This window comes from Phaethon lepturus, unplaced genomic scaffold (assembly GCF_000687285.1).
Source record: "Phaethon lepturus isolate BGI_N335 unplaced genomic scaffold, ASM68728v1 scaffold8492, whole genome shotgun sequence".
In the NCBI taxonomy this organism is placed as follows: domain Eukaryota; kingdom Metazoa; phylum Chordata; class Aves; order Phaethontiformes; family Phaethontidae; genus Phaethon; species Phaethon lepturus.
Window position 1 is genome coordinate 46886 of NW_010525568.1, and position 12093 is coordinate 58978.

Sequence of the window (12093 nt, forward strand, 5' to 3'; positions counted from 1 at the left end):
AAAGAAAAAGGGGGAAAAAAAAAAAGAAAAGGGGACCCCAATGTCACCTCCTCCTCCGTCCTTCTGCGCTCAGTAGCATGCCGATTACGTCATTGTTACGCCCGCTACAGCTGAACTTGGGCCGCGGGGAAAAGGATGGGGGCTCCTACTTTTAAAAGCGTCGAGGAATTACTGACAGAGCGACCCGAGTTTGTTGGGTTTCTTTGGGTTTTGGGGTGGCTTTTTTCTTTTTTGGGTTTTTTTGCAGCAGCCGCCTCCTTTCGAGGGCCGCTCTCTCGGGTGCCGCTGAGGACGCGGGCGGGACGGGGCTGTAGCCGCCGATCGCAGCGTGGGGATCCCGCTGGCACCCCGCTGCCCTCCGCCGGCGCTGCCAACGCTCCTGCCGAAATCTGCCCCACTGCCGGGCCCTAACCTCGACCTGATGGCTGCTGCCCAAGCTCCGGGAACGGCTTTAAACGCTTGCCATATGGGCACGGTTTATTGGAGGGAAAAAACCCCAAAACCCACAACCAAAACGTGACCACAAAACAAAACCCCAAATCCTAGCAACCACATTACAATTCCTAAATCTTTTTTGGCGATGTCAGGAGGTGGCTGGTCCTGCCTGAGGAGTCCACCACCGCACGAGCACGTTGCCATCTCGCATCTCGTTTCGTCATACCATATCGCAGAAAGTTCTGCAGCATATTGTGCATTACAAACGGGATCTGTAGGACTGGCAGGGATGTGATAATTAATTCAGCGAGGATGATGCTTAATATGGACTGGCCCGAAAGAAACGAGGTCTAAAAGGAATATGTGTGTGAAGGGGAGGGGGAAGGGAGGAGGGGGAGATGTTTAAAGGGTTTGAACGATAAGGCGAATGTTCAAAAGCTACATTGCATTCGCTTCCCGACCTCAAGAGCAGCTTGAAGCTTGGCATCTGCTGCAGTCCCTTACTCATCACCGAATACAACTGGTAGAGCTCGTCCTGACTGACTAGAGGAAGAGGCTCTGCTCTGCGCCACCAGCTCCTCCACCGCACCCGAGAACTTGACCTTGGCACCACTCTTTCTCCAGCCGGTATCGCGACAGACCCTGGCGCTGCTCCAGTAAGGCTTAGGCTCCAGCCTTCCGGGAAGCGGCCCCTACTCGCGTCCTCTCCCACCCCGGTCCCCACAAAGGCATCCCCGTCCCCTCTCTTTAGCCGAACCCTCGCGTCCGTGGGACTACTTGGCGCTCTGCAAACTGGAGAGCGACAGCCCGTGGCACTTATCCACGCAGAGCTATATAGCTGCTGGCACGGCTCCAGCCTCTCCCGGTGTGCCATCCCCACACAGCACTGCAGCTTTGGTCATATGAGCAGAAATGATGAGAAAAGCACTTTTTAATCTTTTCGCACTTGCTCCCCTGTTCAAACAGTTGCAGGATGGCTATGACTGACGTGCTCAGCGCTGAGGATATCAAGAAGGCTGTGGGAGCCTTTTCAGGTGAGTGCTTGCTTTTTTTTTTTTTCTTTTTTTTTCTCCCCCCCCCCCCCTTTTTTCCCCTTTCGTCTCTTCAGCTTAGGATAGCCGCGCACTTCTTGAAGCTCGGGGAAGACAGAGGATCCGGTTAGACAAAATATCAAACGTGGATGTGTTTTCAGAAGTGCCCTGAAAGCCTGACAGATTTATCGAGTGCAGGGCTGCATCCTCAGCAAAGTTGCTCTGCGCGTTACAGAGGTGAAATTTATTTTAAAGGCAGACAAGCAGTAACTGCGGACGGGCTTTGCTTCTACCGAGAGGACAGTTTCAAAGGGAACAAAACCCTCGGCAAACCGGTGTGGGTTATATCTTGATGTGGGATAGGGAAGTCAGCCGTGGCTGCCGGCAGCTTCCCACTTACCCCCGAAATTCAGTTTCGGGTATTTAACAGAACTGCCGTTTCTTGTTTCAAGGAGATAAGAATCCGCTCTTTTCTTTATTCCTATGCAGAATCCCCGGGTGGGCTTTGCTTTTCGGGATGGAGCAGGGGGCAACAGCAGGGCAAGCGGGTGCACTGCTGAACAGCAGCGTTCTGCGGGACGAATGGCTGCAGCGGTCCACGCTTCCCTCTCAGGCTCCGCCGGCGCTCAGATATCCCCCACCCCTCTAATTTATCGCGACCCCGCAACCGACAGCAAACCCTCTTCGTGCTTACGGAGATTCAAGTGGTTAAGGTTGCTCTCGGAGAAACGCCAGATACCGTGCTCCGGGATGCACACGTCATAGCTCTGCCTCCAAAAAAAAACCCAAAACTACCTGGCTGATAGCACCCCCAGGAGAGCAACCTCTTGTGTCCTGCTCTGTGCGATGACCTTCCCCAAACAGACAGAAGCCGCAAAACCCGCTGAACCCGAATAAACTCAGCAGCCAGAGAGTCGGAGGGACTAACAAACTGCTTTGCCGGATCCGGCAGCTGTTTTTCTCATTAGCTTCCATTGTCCTAGGGCCATCGCTGTGTCCCGGAGCAGATGCAATTAGCAGCGACTAAGGACAGATCTCAGTCAAACAGACCCCGAAGGACTGAGACGCCTTAATTTTATATAATAGGAAAAGCTGCGTCGGGAATACAGATGTATCGGGGGAAGGAGAAAAAAAAAAAAAGCCCACGGCACGTTTTGGAGGTCACTGTATCGGATTTCTAATCCACACCACAGTCGCTGGGCTACGCGGGTGGAACAAAAGCGGGTGCGGCTAAAGGGCAGGAGAGGTGGAGCAGGTAAACTCATTTATGTCGTCTCCAATTTCAAGGGCTCTTGGGGTTGTTTGGGGGTTTTTTTTGTTGCTCTCGGCGAGCGTGCCTCAGCAGGTCCTGCAGGCAGCATACGGCACAGCACTCCCTTGCAGGGTCTGAGCTCACAAACCACGAGTGCAGCGGTCGAAATGCAACACCGATTTCTAGTAAGTCTTCAGGAAGAGCGAAACAGAACTGAAACAGCCATGTGCTGCGAAACAGTTTTCGTCAACGCCCCGTGGTTGAGCAAGAGCGGCTTTTTTTTTTTTTTTTTGCCCCCCCCCTTTTTTTTTTTTCCCTCCAGGGGTGGAAATGTCAAAAGGTGACAGCGATCTAATAGAGTCCGTCCTCAGGTGACTGTTTCAGCGTAAAACTTAGCAAAAAAAAAAAGAAAGAAAAAAGAAAAGTGTTTAAGGCAGTGAAACTTGACCAAGCAGGTTAGGCTTCAGCTCAAACTCTATCACAGACTTCCTGTGTGACCTTGGGCAAGTCTCTATTCCTCTGTAGCTCAGCTCTTCACCTGCAAAATGCAGATGCTGCCCCTCTCCCCCTTTATTTCATTTAGTGGCCATGAAGCATGGGCGATGACAACGTGTACACCCAGCTTCTACCACGGCAGGGTTAGACTCCAGGGTAGGGCGTGCAGCAGTATGGAAGAAAACTACTGGTGCACCTTTCAATGATTTTTCTAAGCAGTTCTCTGGCTTTTCATCTCCTGTAGCGGCCGAATCTTTCAACTACAAGAAGTTCTTCGAGATGGTAGGATTGAAAAAGAAGAGCCCAGAAGATGTGAAGAAGGTTTTCCATATTCTTGATAAAGATCGAAGTGGCTTCATCGAAGAGGAAGAATTAAAGTAAGAAAAGATACGTCCTTTCTCAAATAACCTTGCCTTAAGGGTCTAATTTCCTGTTTTCTTTTTCACAAGACTTGAGATAATGTCATGCGATTCAATCTCTTGACTAGTATTTTTTTTATATGTGCAATAATCAGTTTTTTGCTGACTGTATGATCTCAGGTGTGTTGGAGGTAGCTAGCTGTAGCTTTTTTTCGCAGGACCCTGAAAGACATGATTGATCAATACCTTACAGATAGTTCTTCAGTCAAATGCAGTTTCAGAGTACAGCGCTCTTCCTGACTGTTAAAGAAGGTCAATAACAAAAGATACAACCCTGTATTCCAACTCATATATCAAAACAGTGGTATAATTAAATACCAAGTGAAACTGTTTTTAAAAAAACCCAATATATATCCTTTTTTCCACGCCTCCTCTTTAGGTTTGTACTGAAGGGCTTTACCCCAGATGGAAGAGACCTATCAGACAAAGAAACGAAGGCTCTTCTGGCTGCTGGAGATAAGGACGGTGATGGTAAAATTGGCGCTGATGGTATGTGATTAGAGGAGTAAACTTTGACAGTAACAAGCGAATATTACTTACATACAGGAAGTGAGGAAATCTGGGAATCGCTGGGGGCTGTGACCTTCTCTGAAGGGCACGGTTTGGGTTTAAGGAGAGGCCGAGTCCTGCTCCATTTGCCACACCTTGCTTGCAGGCTTTAGGGGAAAGAGGAGCCGAGTTCTGACACTAGAGGGGGCACGAGTTTACAGAAACCCAGACGCCGTTAAGGCACAGCACAGCACAGGGTTCGCTGCCGGTCCAACTTCCACTTCAATTAGTTTAGTTTTTCTATTGAATTGAGTGGCGTGAGGATCAGGACACTGACAGTTCAGGAGACCCGGGCTTGACTACAAGACTTAGAAAAGAGAAAGAAAAAAAGCCGAGTACCAGAATTTCTGCTTGATGATCAGTAAATAGGGAAGTAATGCATGACTTAGCAAAGCAATGCTCTTAAAATTCAAAGTACAGTCAGTGTACTATGGAATTTCTATACAATAACTGTCTATCCAGCTTTTGCTAGTGTTTATGTGGGTCTTCACAGCTAAGAAAGCTTGTCACTCCCTCTTACTAAATATGAGAACTACAAGAACAACTTTTCCCCTCACAGCATTTCTTAAAAAATTACTGCTGTTTTCTGTTCCCTCTTGGGATGAATCAAATTAGCCCACATATAAAATTTCTCCTTTTTCCTCTTTCTTCTGTATCCCTGAGAAACACTGGAACAGACATGAAGAGATGCATTTTTGAATTAAATCTTTCCTCACTGGAGGAGGTAGTAGCAGAGGCTTGTAGTCAGAGTACTAAATCACCTAGACAGCAGGCAATTGCTAAGTTTTCGACATACTGACGACTGACGGGCCATATGATAGGGTGAAGTAGAAAAAAAAAAAAAAAAAAAGTCCAAAAAACCTCACATCTCTGTTACCTGATCTCTGAGATTTGTAAAAAGTGCTGTTTCCAACTAAAAAGCAATTTAAAAAGGAATAAAAAGCAAAATAAGGTTAACTAAGATACTTTCCCACTTTAGAAGCTGAAAAAATGACATACAAAATCACCTATGGACATACTAGTCAGGTGATATATTAGCTAAACTGCCTGTCCATTGCACACTGGCGTATCAGTGACTATGATCCTGTTTCTAGACTAAAGCCTCTTAATCTCTCAGATCATGATTATATTACAGTTGCAGAGAGCAATTGTGAAACATCTAGGGGAAGTTCCTGGTAAACTTAAACAGCACTGTTGAACCCGAGGAGTGTGTCATTATTTGAAATTTCATATGCTTTATTATATGGGTCTTCCTCATTCACGTTAAAATTAGTTGCAGTGGTACTAAAATCGGTGGGCAAGATTTTCAGAAAAAAACTTGATTCAGGTAAGTAAGCTTACAGGTGATCCACCAGCCTCACTTCAGATACATTTTTCAGTTACTCCTGGAAGACTGCAAAACAAAAGCAGTATCAATTGGAATAAAAGAACTATATTGCAGAATGATTTTGGCTTATACAAGAGGATACGGCATTAACTTTTTTATTTAAGACTGACCATAACTTTTGTTAAAAGTCGAAGCAATGCCTGAAGGCCAGTACATTGTAACAGAACAATACAAAACACCTCTTCTCCTTATCTCTTCCTTCTGCAGCTTTTACCCTTCTTCTGCAACTTTTACCCTTCCTTCCTTCTGCAAGGTTTACCCTTCCTTAACTTTGAACTGGAATTATCCTGAATTTATACTCAATAATGAGAAGAGAATGAAGGGCTTTGTTCCTTTGCTTCTTCTGGCCATACCCCTACTTGTACAACATTACCCGTTTCTTTTCCATTTCTTAAATTTGATTCCAACAGCAAATTGTTACACCAGAAGGGTTCAAAATACATGCAAAGTTAACAGCTGGGACTGTAACCAGAGGATGAGGATGACAGACACTTTCCAGCTTTTCCTTTGGTTCATAAATCCAATGACAGATTATAACTGCCTATGTAAATAAAATGTAAAGTCATGAATGTACATCACATTCATATTCAGTATTGCAATGCTGTATTTCTGTTGCAAACCATTTGTTCACTTCCCTGTAATTGAATTGCCAGGCCACACTTTCACTGCTTGTTTCAAACATCAGCTTAGTACATCACTAATTGATCACAAACATGCAGCCTTTCACAGGGGTTAATGACTCCTTGAATGCTGTTCCTCAGGAGCCTATTGCAGTCGTAACAGCTGATCTTCATGGATTTTTAACACCACAGAGCCATCTTCTCAGATGTATCATCACAAACGTTAATCCCAACCTAATCAGCCTTCTTCCAGTTAGAGGCCTCACAAGACAAATTTTCTCTTAAGTCTCCCGCTTTAAACCTTTTATCGTTCCTGCAAGACTGATCAGCTCAGAAATAGTTCCACCAGCTTACCTCTTGTCCGATCAAGACTTATAATTTGTGGCTCATCAGCCAGTTTCAAACAGTTGAAAACTTGCAGCCTGTTCATGCGAGACATGATCACGTTCTGTGTGATGCCAAGCCCGCCCCATCTTCCACTGATGTGAACAGAAGATGATGAATTGGAAAAAAGTTGCAGACCAAGGCCAGATAACCTAATAAAACCACAAACATTAGCTTCCAGGTTGGATTGGGAAGCAATGCTGAAGCAGCTCTGTCAGCTTCAGGAGCATATTTATAAGAAAGAGGAGAAAAGAAAATGAGGATTTCTGCTCAAAAATAACGTTTTTTTTATCCTATTTTGTGTATTAGCACTAGACATGCACACCATGACTTTCAGTTTCTTGATATTAACAGACTTGAGAAGGTACATGAGAATTTAGTGATCATGCACTGTAGACAGAACAGGTTCAAATTTTTATCCCAGTAAGTCAAAACATTTCTGTGATACAGCTTGACTTCTGCATATATTTTAAAATATTTCAATTATTTTCTTTAAACGTTGTAAAAATGAGACATCAAGCATTCAAAATTACAACTGATAAGTCATGGACTTGCCACAGGTAAAAGTCCAGGCAAAAAAGAAAAATCTTTTGGAAGTCCTTATTTTCTTACGCTTCTTTGTGCTCTTGTATCTTCTAAAATAAATTAGTGTAAGTCTTCATTTATGAAGTTTCCTAAACAGATTTGCTACTGTACGTATAATGTAAAAAACAATCTGATGAGAGGAATCATTAGCCTACAACATGTCCTCTGTAAAATGCTACAGGGTATGCATTAGGCTGGTATAAACTACTAAACTATACTGAACACAGTCAAACAATCCTCTCTTTTTAAGTCAGTGCTTTGACGCAAGATAGCTAGTAAATTATTTTAGATAACAAAATAGTTTAAATCCTTGTAATTTAAAACTATTATTTATGCAAAGAAAGATAAACTTTTGTTTGGAAGGAGAATTAGAACTGAAAGAAAGGATGTAGTCAGTCACAAGGATTCTCTCTCTAACAGGCCAGTCAGAGGCAATAAACGTTTACAAGAATGACCAACAGGCAGGGGCTAATACACAGTGCCTTATCTCAGAAGTTTCGCATGTATGAATACGCTTTGTAACAATGCCTCCACAAGCCACCTGTGGTTCGGCTAACCTTCATAGGAAAATAAACAGTAAACTAGTTTATAAGATTTTTCAACTGGAACATCTTTGAAATGTTTAAAGGACATTGAAAATCCTGGAAAAAGTATAAAGCACATAGCAGTTATTCATGAAGCAGTATTTTACGGTTTGCTGGCTATCAGAAAGTACCCATGAAATATATTGCCATGAAGTGATAATATCACTGTCATAATGTATTCTAGAAAATATTTGGCTGCAAGTCTGAATAACCTTTTCCAAATATATCCCATAGGTACAAATTCATATAAAAAGGATTTAATTTAGCTGTAGCAAGTATGACAATTTTTTCTAATAGAATATGCATAGTTAGTTTTCCCTTTTGGAAAGATTTCATCCATTGCAGTTCATGTTTCTCTCTGCAGGATTTATTCACACAGTGATTTAATAATCATAGCCTTTTTCATTTTTTTGCCCAGAATAGTCTGGGTTTCTACCACAAGTACTTCATGTTATCTCTTAAATTCAGTTTGCAACATTTGTGATCTGTGTACCCATCATGTACAGGATTTATACACGTTTTGTGTTAAGTCATCTGCATCACTAATTCTAATTTGGATTTACATCTTTCAAAATGATGGATAAATTTGGATTCAATTTAAACCCTCTGACACTTTATTTCTCAGTCTGATTTGTCAGCATTTGGCAACCTGTTTTTCAGACACGTCGTCAACAGTGCTGTTTGTACACACCAGTCAGTAAAGATCTCACTTCAGAGTTTAGCATTTTTTCAACTGAACGTTAGAATGTTCTTTAAAATGCCTAATTTTCATCTTCTATCTTTTTTAGTTGCAAGACATTACTCTTCATTATGTCAAATTTCAATAATTTTCTCTTGAGCCACTACAGAAGACTGCCTCCCCTATTTGTCATTTTCCTCTTTGCTGGTTATGTTAAACCCATAAACCACTCTCTCTGTATACCCTCTAATCCCTTTATCATCTTTGTTGCCCTTCTTGGGATTCCCTCCAGTCTGTCATTTTTAATGCTCTGAGGCACATGCAACTGTGCAAGGTATTCGCAAGTGTAGCTGTTCCAAGGTTAGATGGAGTTAGGAACTATAACCTCCTTCGGTAATACAGTATTCAGAGTGCAGTATGCCAGGCAGCTATTCACCCGGAAACAAATGTGCCTTTTCCATACTTTATCACCCTGCTGAAAGGCATTAGATATACCAAAGCATAAAATAACCCCAAACTGCAGATAGGTATATTTATGTAAATATTATGGATGTAACACCAATAAAAGGTGGCCAGGGTAAAATCCTGGCCCTCTGAGATCACATGATTTTTCCTTGTTATCACCAATGTGGCCAAGATTGCTATGTAGGTTGGTGTCAGCTTTCTGTTTTTGTAATCTTGTCATTTTCAGTTAATTTGTCATTACAAAATGGAGTTGAAATGTAATATATTTGTAATAGAGGGACACGAATACTCTGAAAGACTCATTAATGAGTCTCTTTGCCAAACTCTGATATAAAGGAAATTCATCTCACTGCAAAATTAAATTTCTAGTTCTTGCCTTCATCCCGTCAAGACTTACAAAGGAATAGCAGGGAACTAATCAAGTTCTTCAGATGAATAGTGGTGGACAGTCTTGACAGTCTAGCATGTATAGCATTTCTCCCTTACCCTCATAAAATCCTTTCATTTCACTGTAAGATGTCCCAAGTCATACTTCCCCTTTAATTAACTTGGATTTCTTTGTTCTTCTGTTATTGTGATGTTTCTGCTACACCAGTGACTCTGTAATCATTGTAATATGCTACCTCCTTCTTCACATTTTCTTTTTTTAATATTTTAAAAAAAATTTTTCCCTTCTCCAGAATTTGCAACTATGGTGGCTGAATCATAAAGGCTTTGACCAATGCAAACCCTTCACCCATCCTTCACTGCCCAATTCCAACCACCTCCTGCTGACTGCTTTGGCTCCTGTTCTATTTATTTATGTTCTTTTATACTCCAGCTCTGTTCTCTGCAATCCTGCAACTCTGTAATTGTGCTGAAAGACACTATTAAAATAATAAAGGTCACATCAATCTGGGCTTTCTTCTCTCTCACTATAACTTGTTTCTTATTTCATGTAGGTTTGGCACACGCTGAGAGAAAAATTTACTCTTTTTTGCTGACATCCCTGCTGCTTTATCCCTAGCTAGGGTAAAGTGGGAAGAAATTTCAAAAATTATTTAGGATAAAACATGCATATAATGAGTCATTCAGTCCAAGTTCTGAACTGTGGCAAAACTGACTGCATTATTTTTAAGCCATGCCTGCTAAATGGATGCATATTCGTAGCCTGGAAAATCTCTAGTGATGGCAATTACCCAACTTCATTTGGCAGTTTGTTCTTTTGACTTAATCAGTGTTACAGCTACAAAGTATATTTAACCTACATCTCCCCTGCTGCATTTTGGTGATCAGTAAATTCATCATTGTCTGTATCATTTGTTAAATTTGCCTGGTGCAGGGGGATTTTTGGATAAAAGGTTTGACAGGAACATCAGTTAGTGGCAATCATGCACAGGGAAAACTTTGTAAACTATTAAAAAGTGGTCACTTCTGAAACACAGGACATGTTTACTAGCAGTGTTACACAACTGTCTAGGGCAGGAAAAATGGAACACTCACAAGAAACAACAGTATGAATTTCAGGAAAGGGAACACTGACATTCAGGTGTGATGCTACTGTTAACACTCCCACTGTTAAAATAGTATATCAAAAAATCCCATAAAAATATTTCTTCTAAAACTTTACCAGAGGAGTATCTTTGAGTTACATATAGGAAACTGAGACTCAAGCTAAGGAAATAACTAGCCAGCAGTAAGCCTATGACACAGCCAAGAGCTAAATACTTGTTTCCCAAATCCTGTTCAGTAACTTTGGCACCAAGCTCATGCTTTTTACCTTTTTTTTTTTTGTTTCGTTGTTTGTTTTTAAAGCAAAGATTAAAGGGGCAGGGTGGGAATCACTTTTAGGCAACATCTTCCCCACATCTTGACAGAACGTTGATTACTACTGCAATAAAAAGGAAGGTTATTTGCCATTTCTGGATTCCAAACTATTCCCTGCAGCAATAACACCTTATTCCATTCAGATTTATTATGACTAATTTAGTAGAAACAAAAGATAAGGCTGAAACCCTGTCACTATCACATTGTACAGAATACCATTCACTGCCACAGGGATTACCCAGTGCTACTCGTGAAGCCAATAAACACTCCCTAAAGCCATTTGAGATTTTCACTCTGTAGTAACTTGCAAGGAAGATTTTTTGCTTAAGCTGCTATCCGTTCAAAAGAAATCCTTTGGTTTTGCACAATGTATATATTTGGTCTGAAAAATGTATTGATTTTTAAGTATTCTAAATAAAGCAAATGAAAACGGATCGCAGTGAAGCAAGACAGTTTATTCACTTCTTTTTCTCAGCAGCTGCTGACCTCGAGTGGCAAAAAGGCGTAATTACAAGAGCATACAGGGCTACAGGAAAAACATTAGGAACTCAGGTATTGAAGTATCATGAATAAAGTTCCATGAAACTTCAAAAATCGCTATATCAACAAATTCCTTTAGAGTGTCTTTCTATTCTTTGAACCTGCAAATATTTATGTTTTAATCCTTCACTGGATGGCATGACAGATGAAATTTTAGCCAGGGCTTTACCAAAATATACCACAATAGAACAAATAGCAAACAAATACAGCCATTAATGAGTGTAAAAAATTATTTATAATACACTACGTGAAATGAAGTAAGTTATAGCAACACTAATGGGGATATTTTACTGGCACAAAAGTCTGAAGACCCAAATGATTCCTATATCAGTCTTTCTTTACACTATTCCCTCAATCACTCCTAAGCAAGCAACACTGAGTGCCTAATTTGGGCTGAAATTTTTCAGCTATATAGCACTGTATAAGACAAAAAGAAATACCCTTTTACTTTGAAACTGAAAAAGTTACAATATGGATACTACTTACAATGTGTAGAGAGACCTCTAAAACACCATCTTTACTTTACATGGTGATAGTACCTGATATTCTAAAAATGCATTTGCTCAGTTTATTCAAATATGCAGCTGGTATATTAAGAACCCATGTAATCAGAATTCACATAAAATCTGTTTTAAACCACTTTTTTTCCTAACTGTATTTTAAATTCAAAGTTCAAATTTCAGTACTTCATGCCTCTATCACTGAAGCAAAAAAGAAAAATTCAAACGTGTGTAACAAAAATATCTTTCTCCAAGCCTAAAATGACTGTTTTGTTAAATATCATCAAACTATTACTTTTTTCACTGCTGGCTCTTCAATGTTTATCTTAAATTCTTACCTTCCCCACCCAAATTCTTTCCAA

General features: G+C 41.2%; 1 protein-coding gene across 3 annotated transcripts in view; it reads left to right on the forward strand.

Moving 5' to 3' along the window:
• PVALB (parvalbumin) overlaps positions 1-9787 on the forward strand; it is a 12073-nt gene extending 2286 nt beyond the window's left edge. The window contains exons 1-5 of one of the 3 annotated variants that reach the window (XM_010282802.1): positions 1021-1091; positions 1402-1469; positions 3458-3590; positions 4012-4121; positions 9566-9787. In XM_010282802.1, the coding sequence (XP_010281104.1) occupies positions 1409-1469; positions 3458-3590; positions 4012-4121; positions 9566-9594 (333 nt within the window). In that variant the 5' untranslated portion in view covers positions 1021-1091; positions 1402-1408 and the 3' untranslated portion in view covers positions 9595-9787. Of the gene's footprint in view, positions 1-1020; positions 1301-1401; positions 1470-3457; positions 3591-4011; positions 4122-9565 lie in introns of those variants that run through there. The other 2 variants (XM_010282801.1, XM_010282800.1) reach the window with 2 other exon arrangements.
• Positions 9788-12093: the final 2306 nt, after the last annotated feature.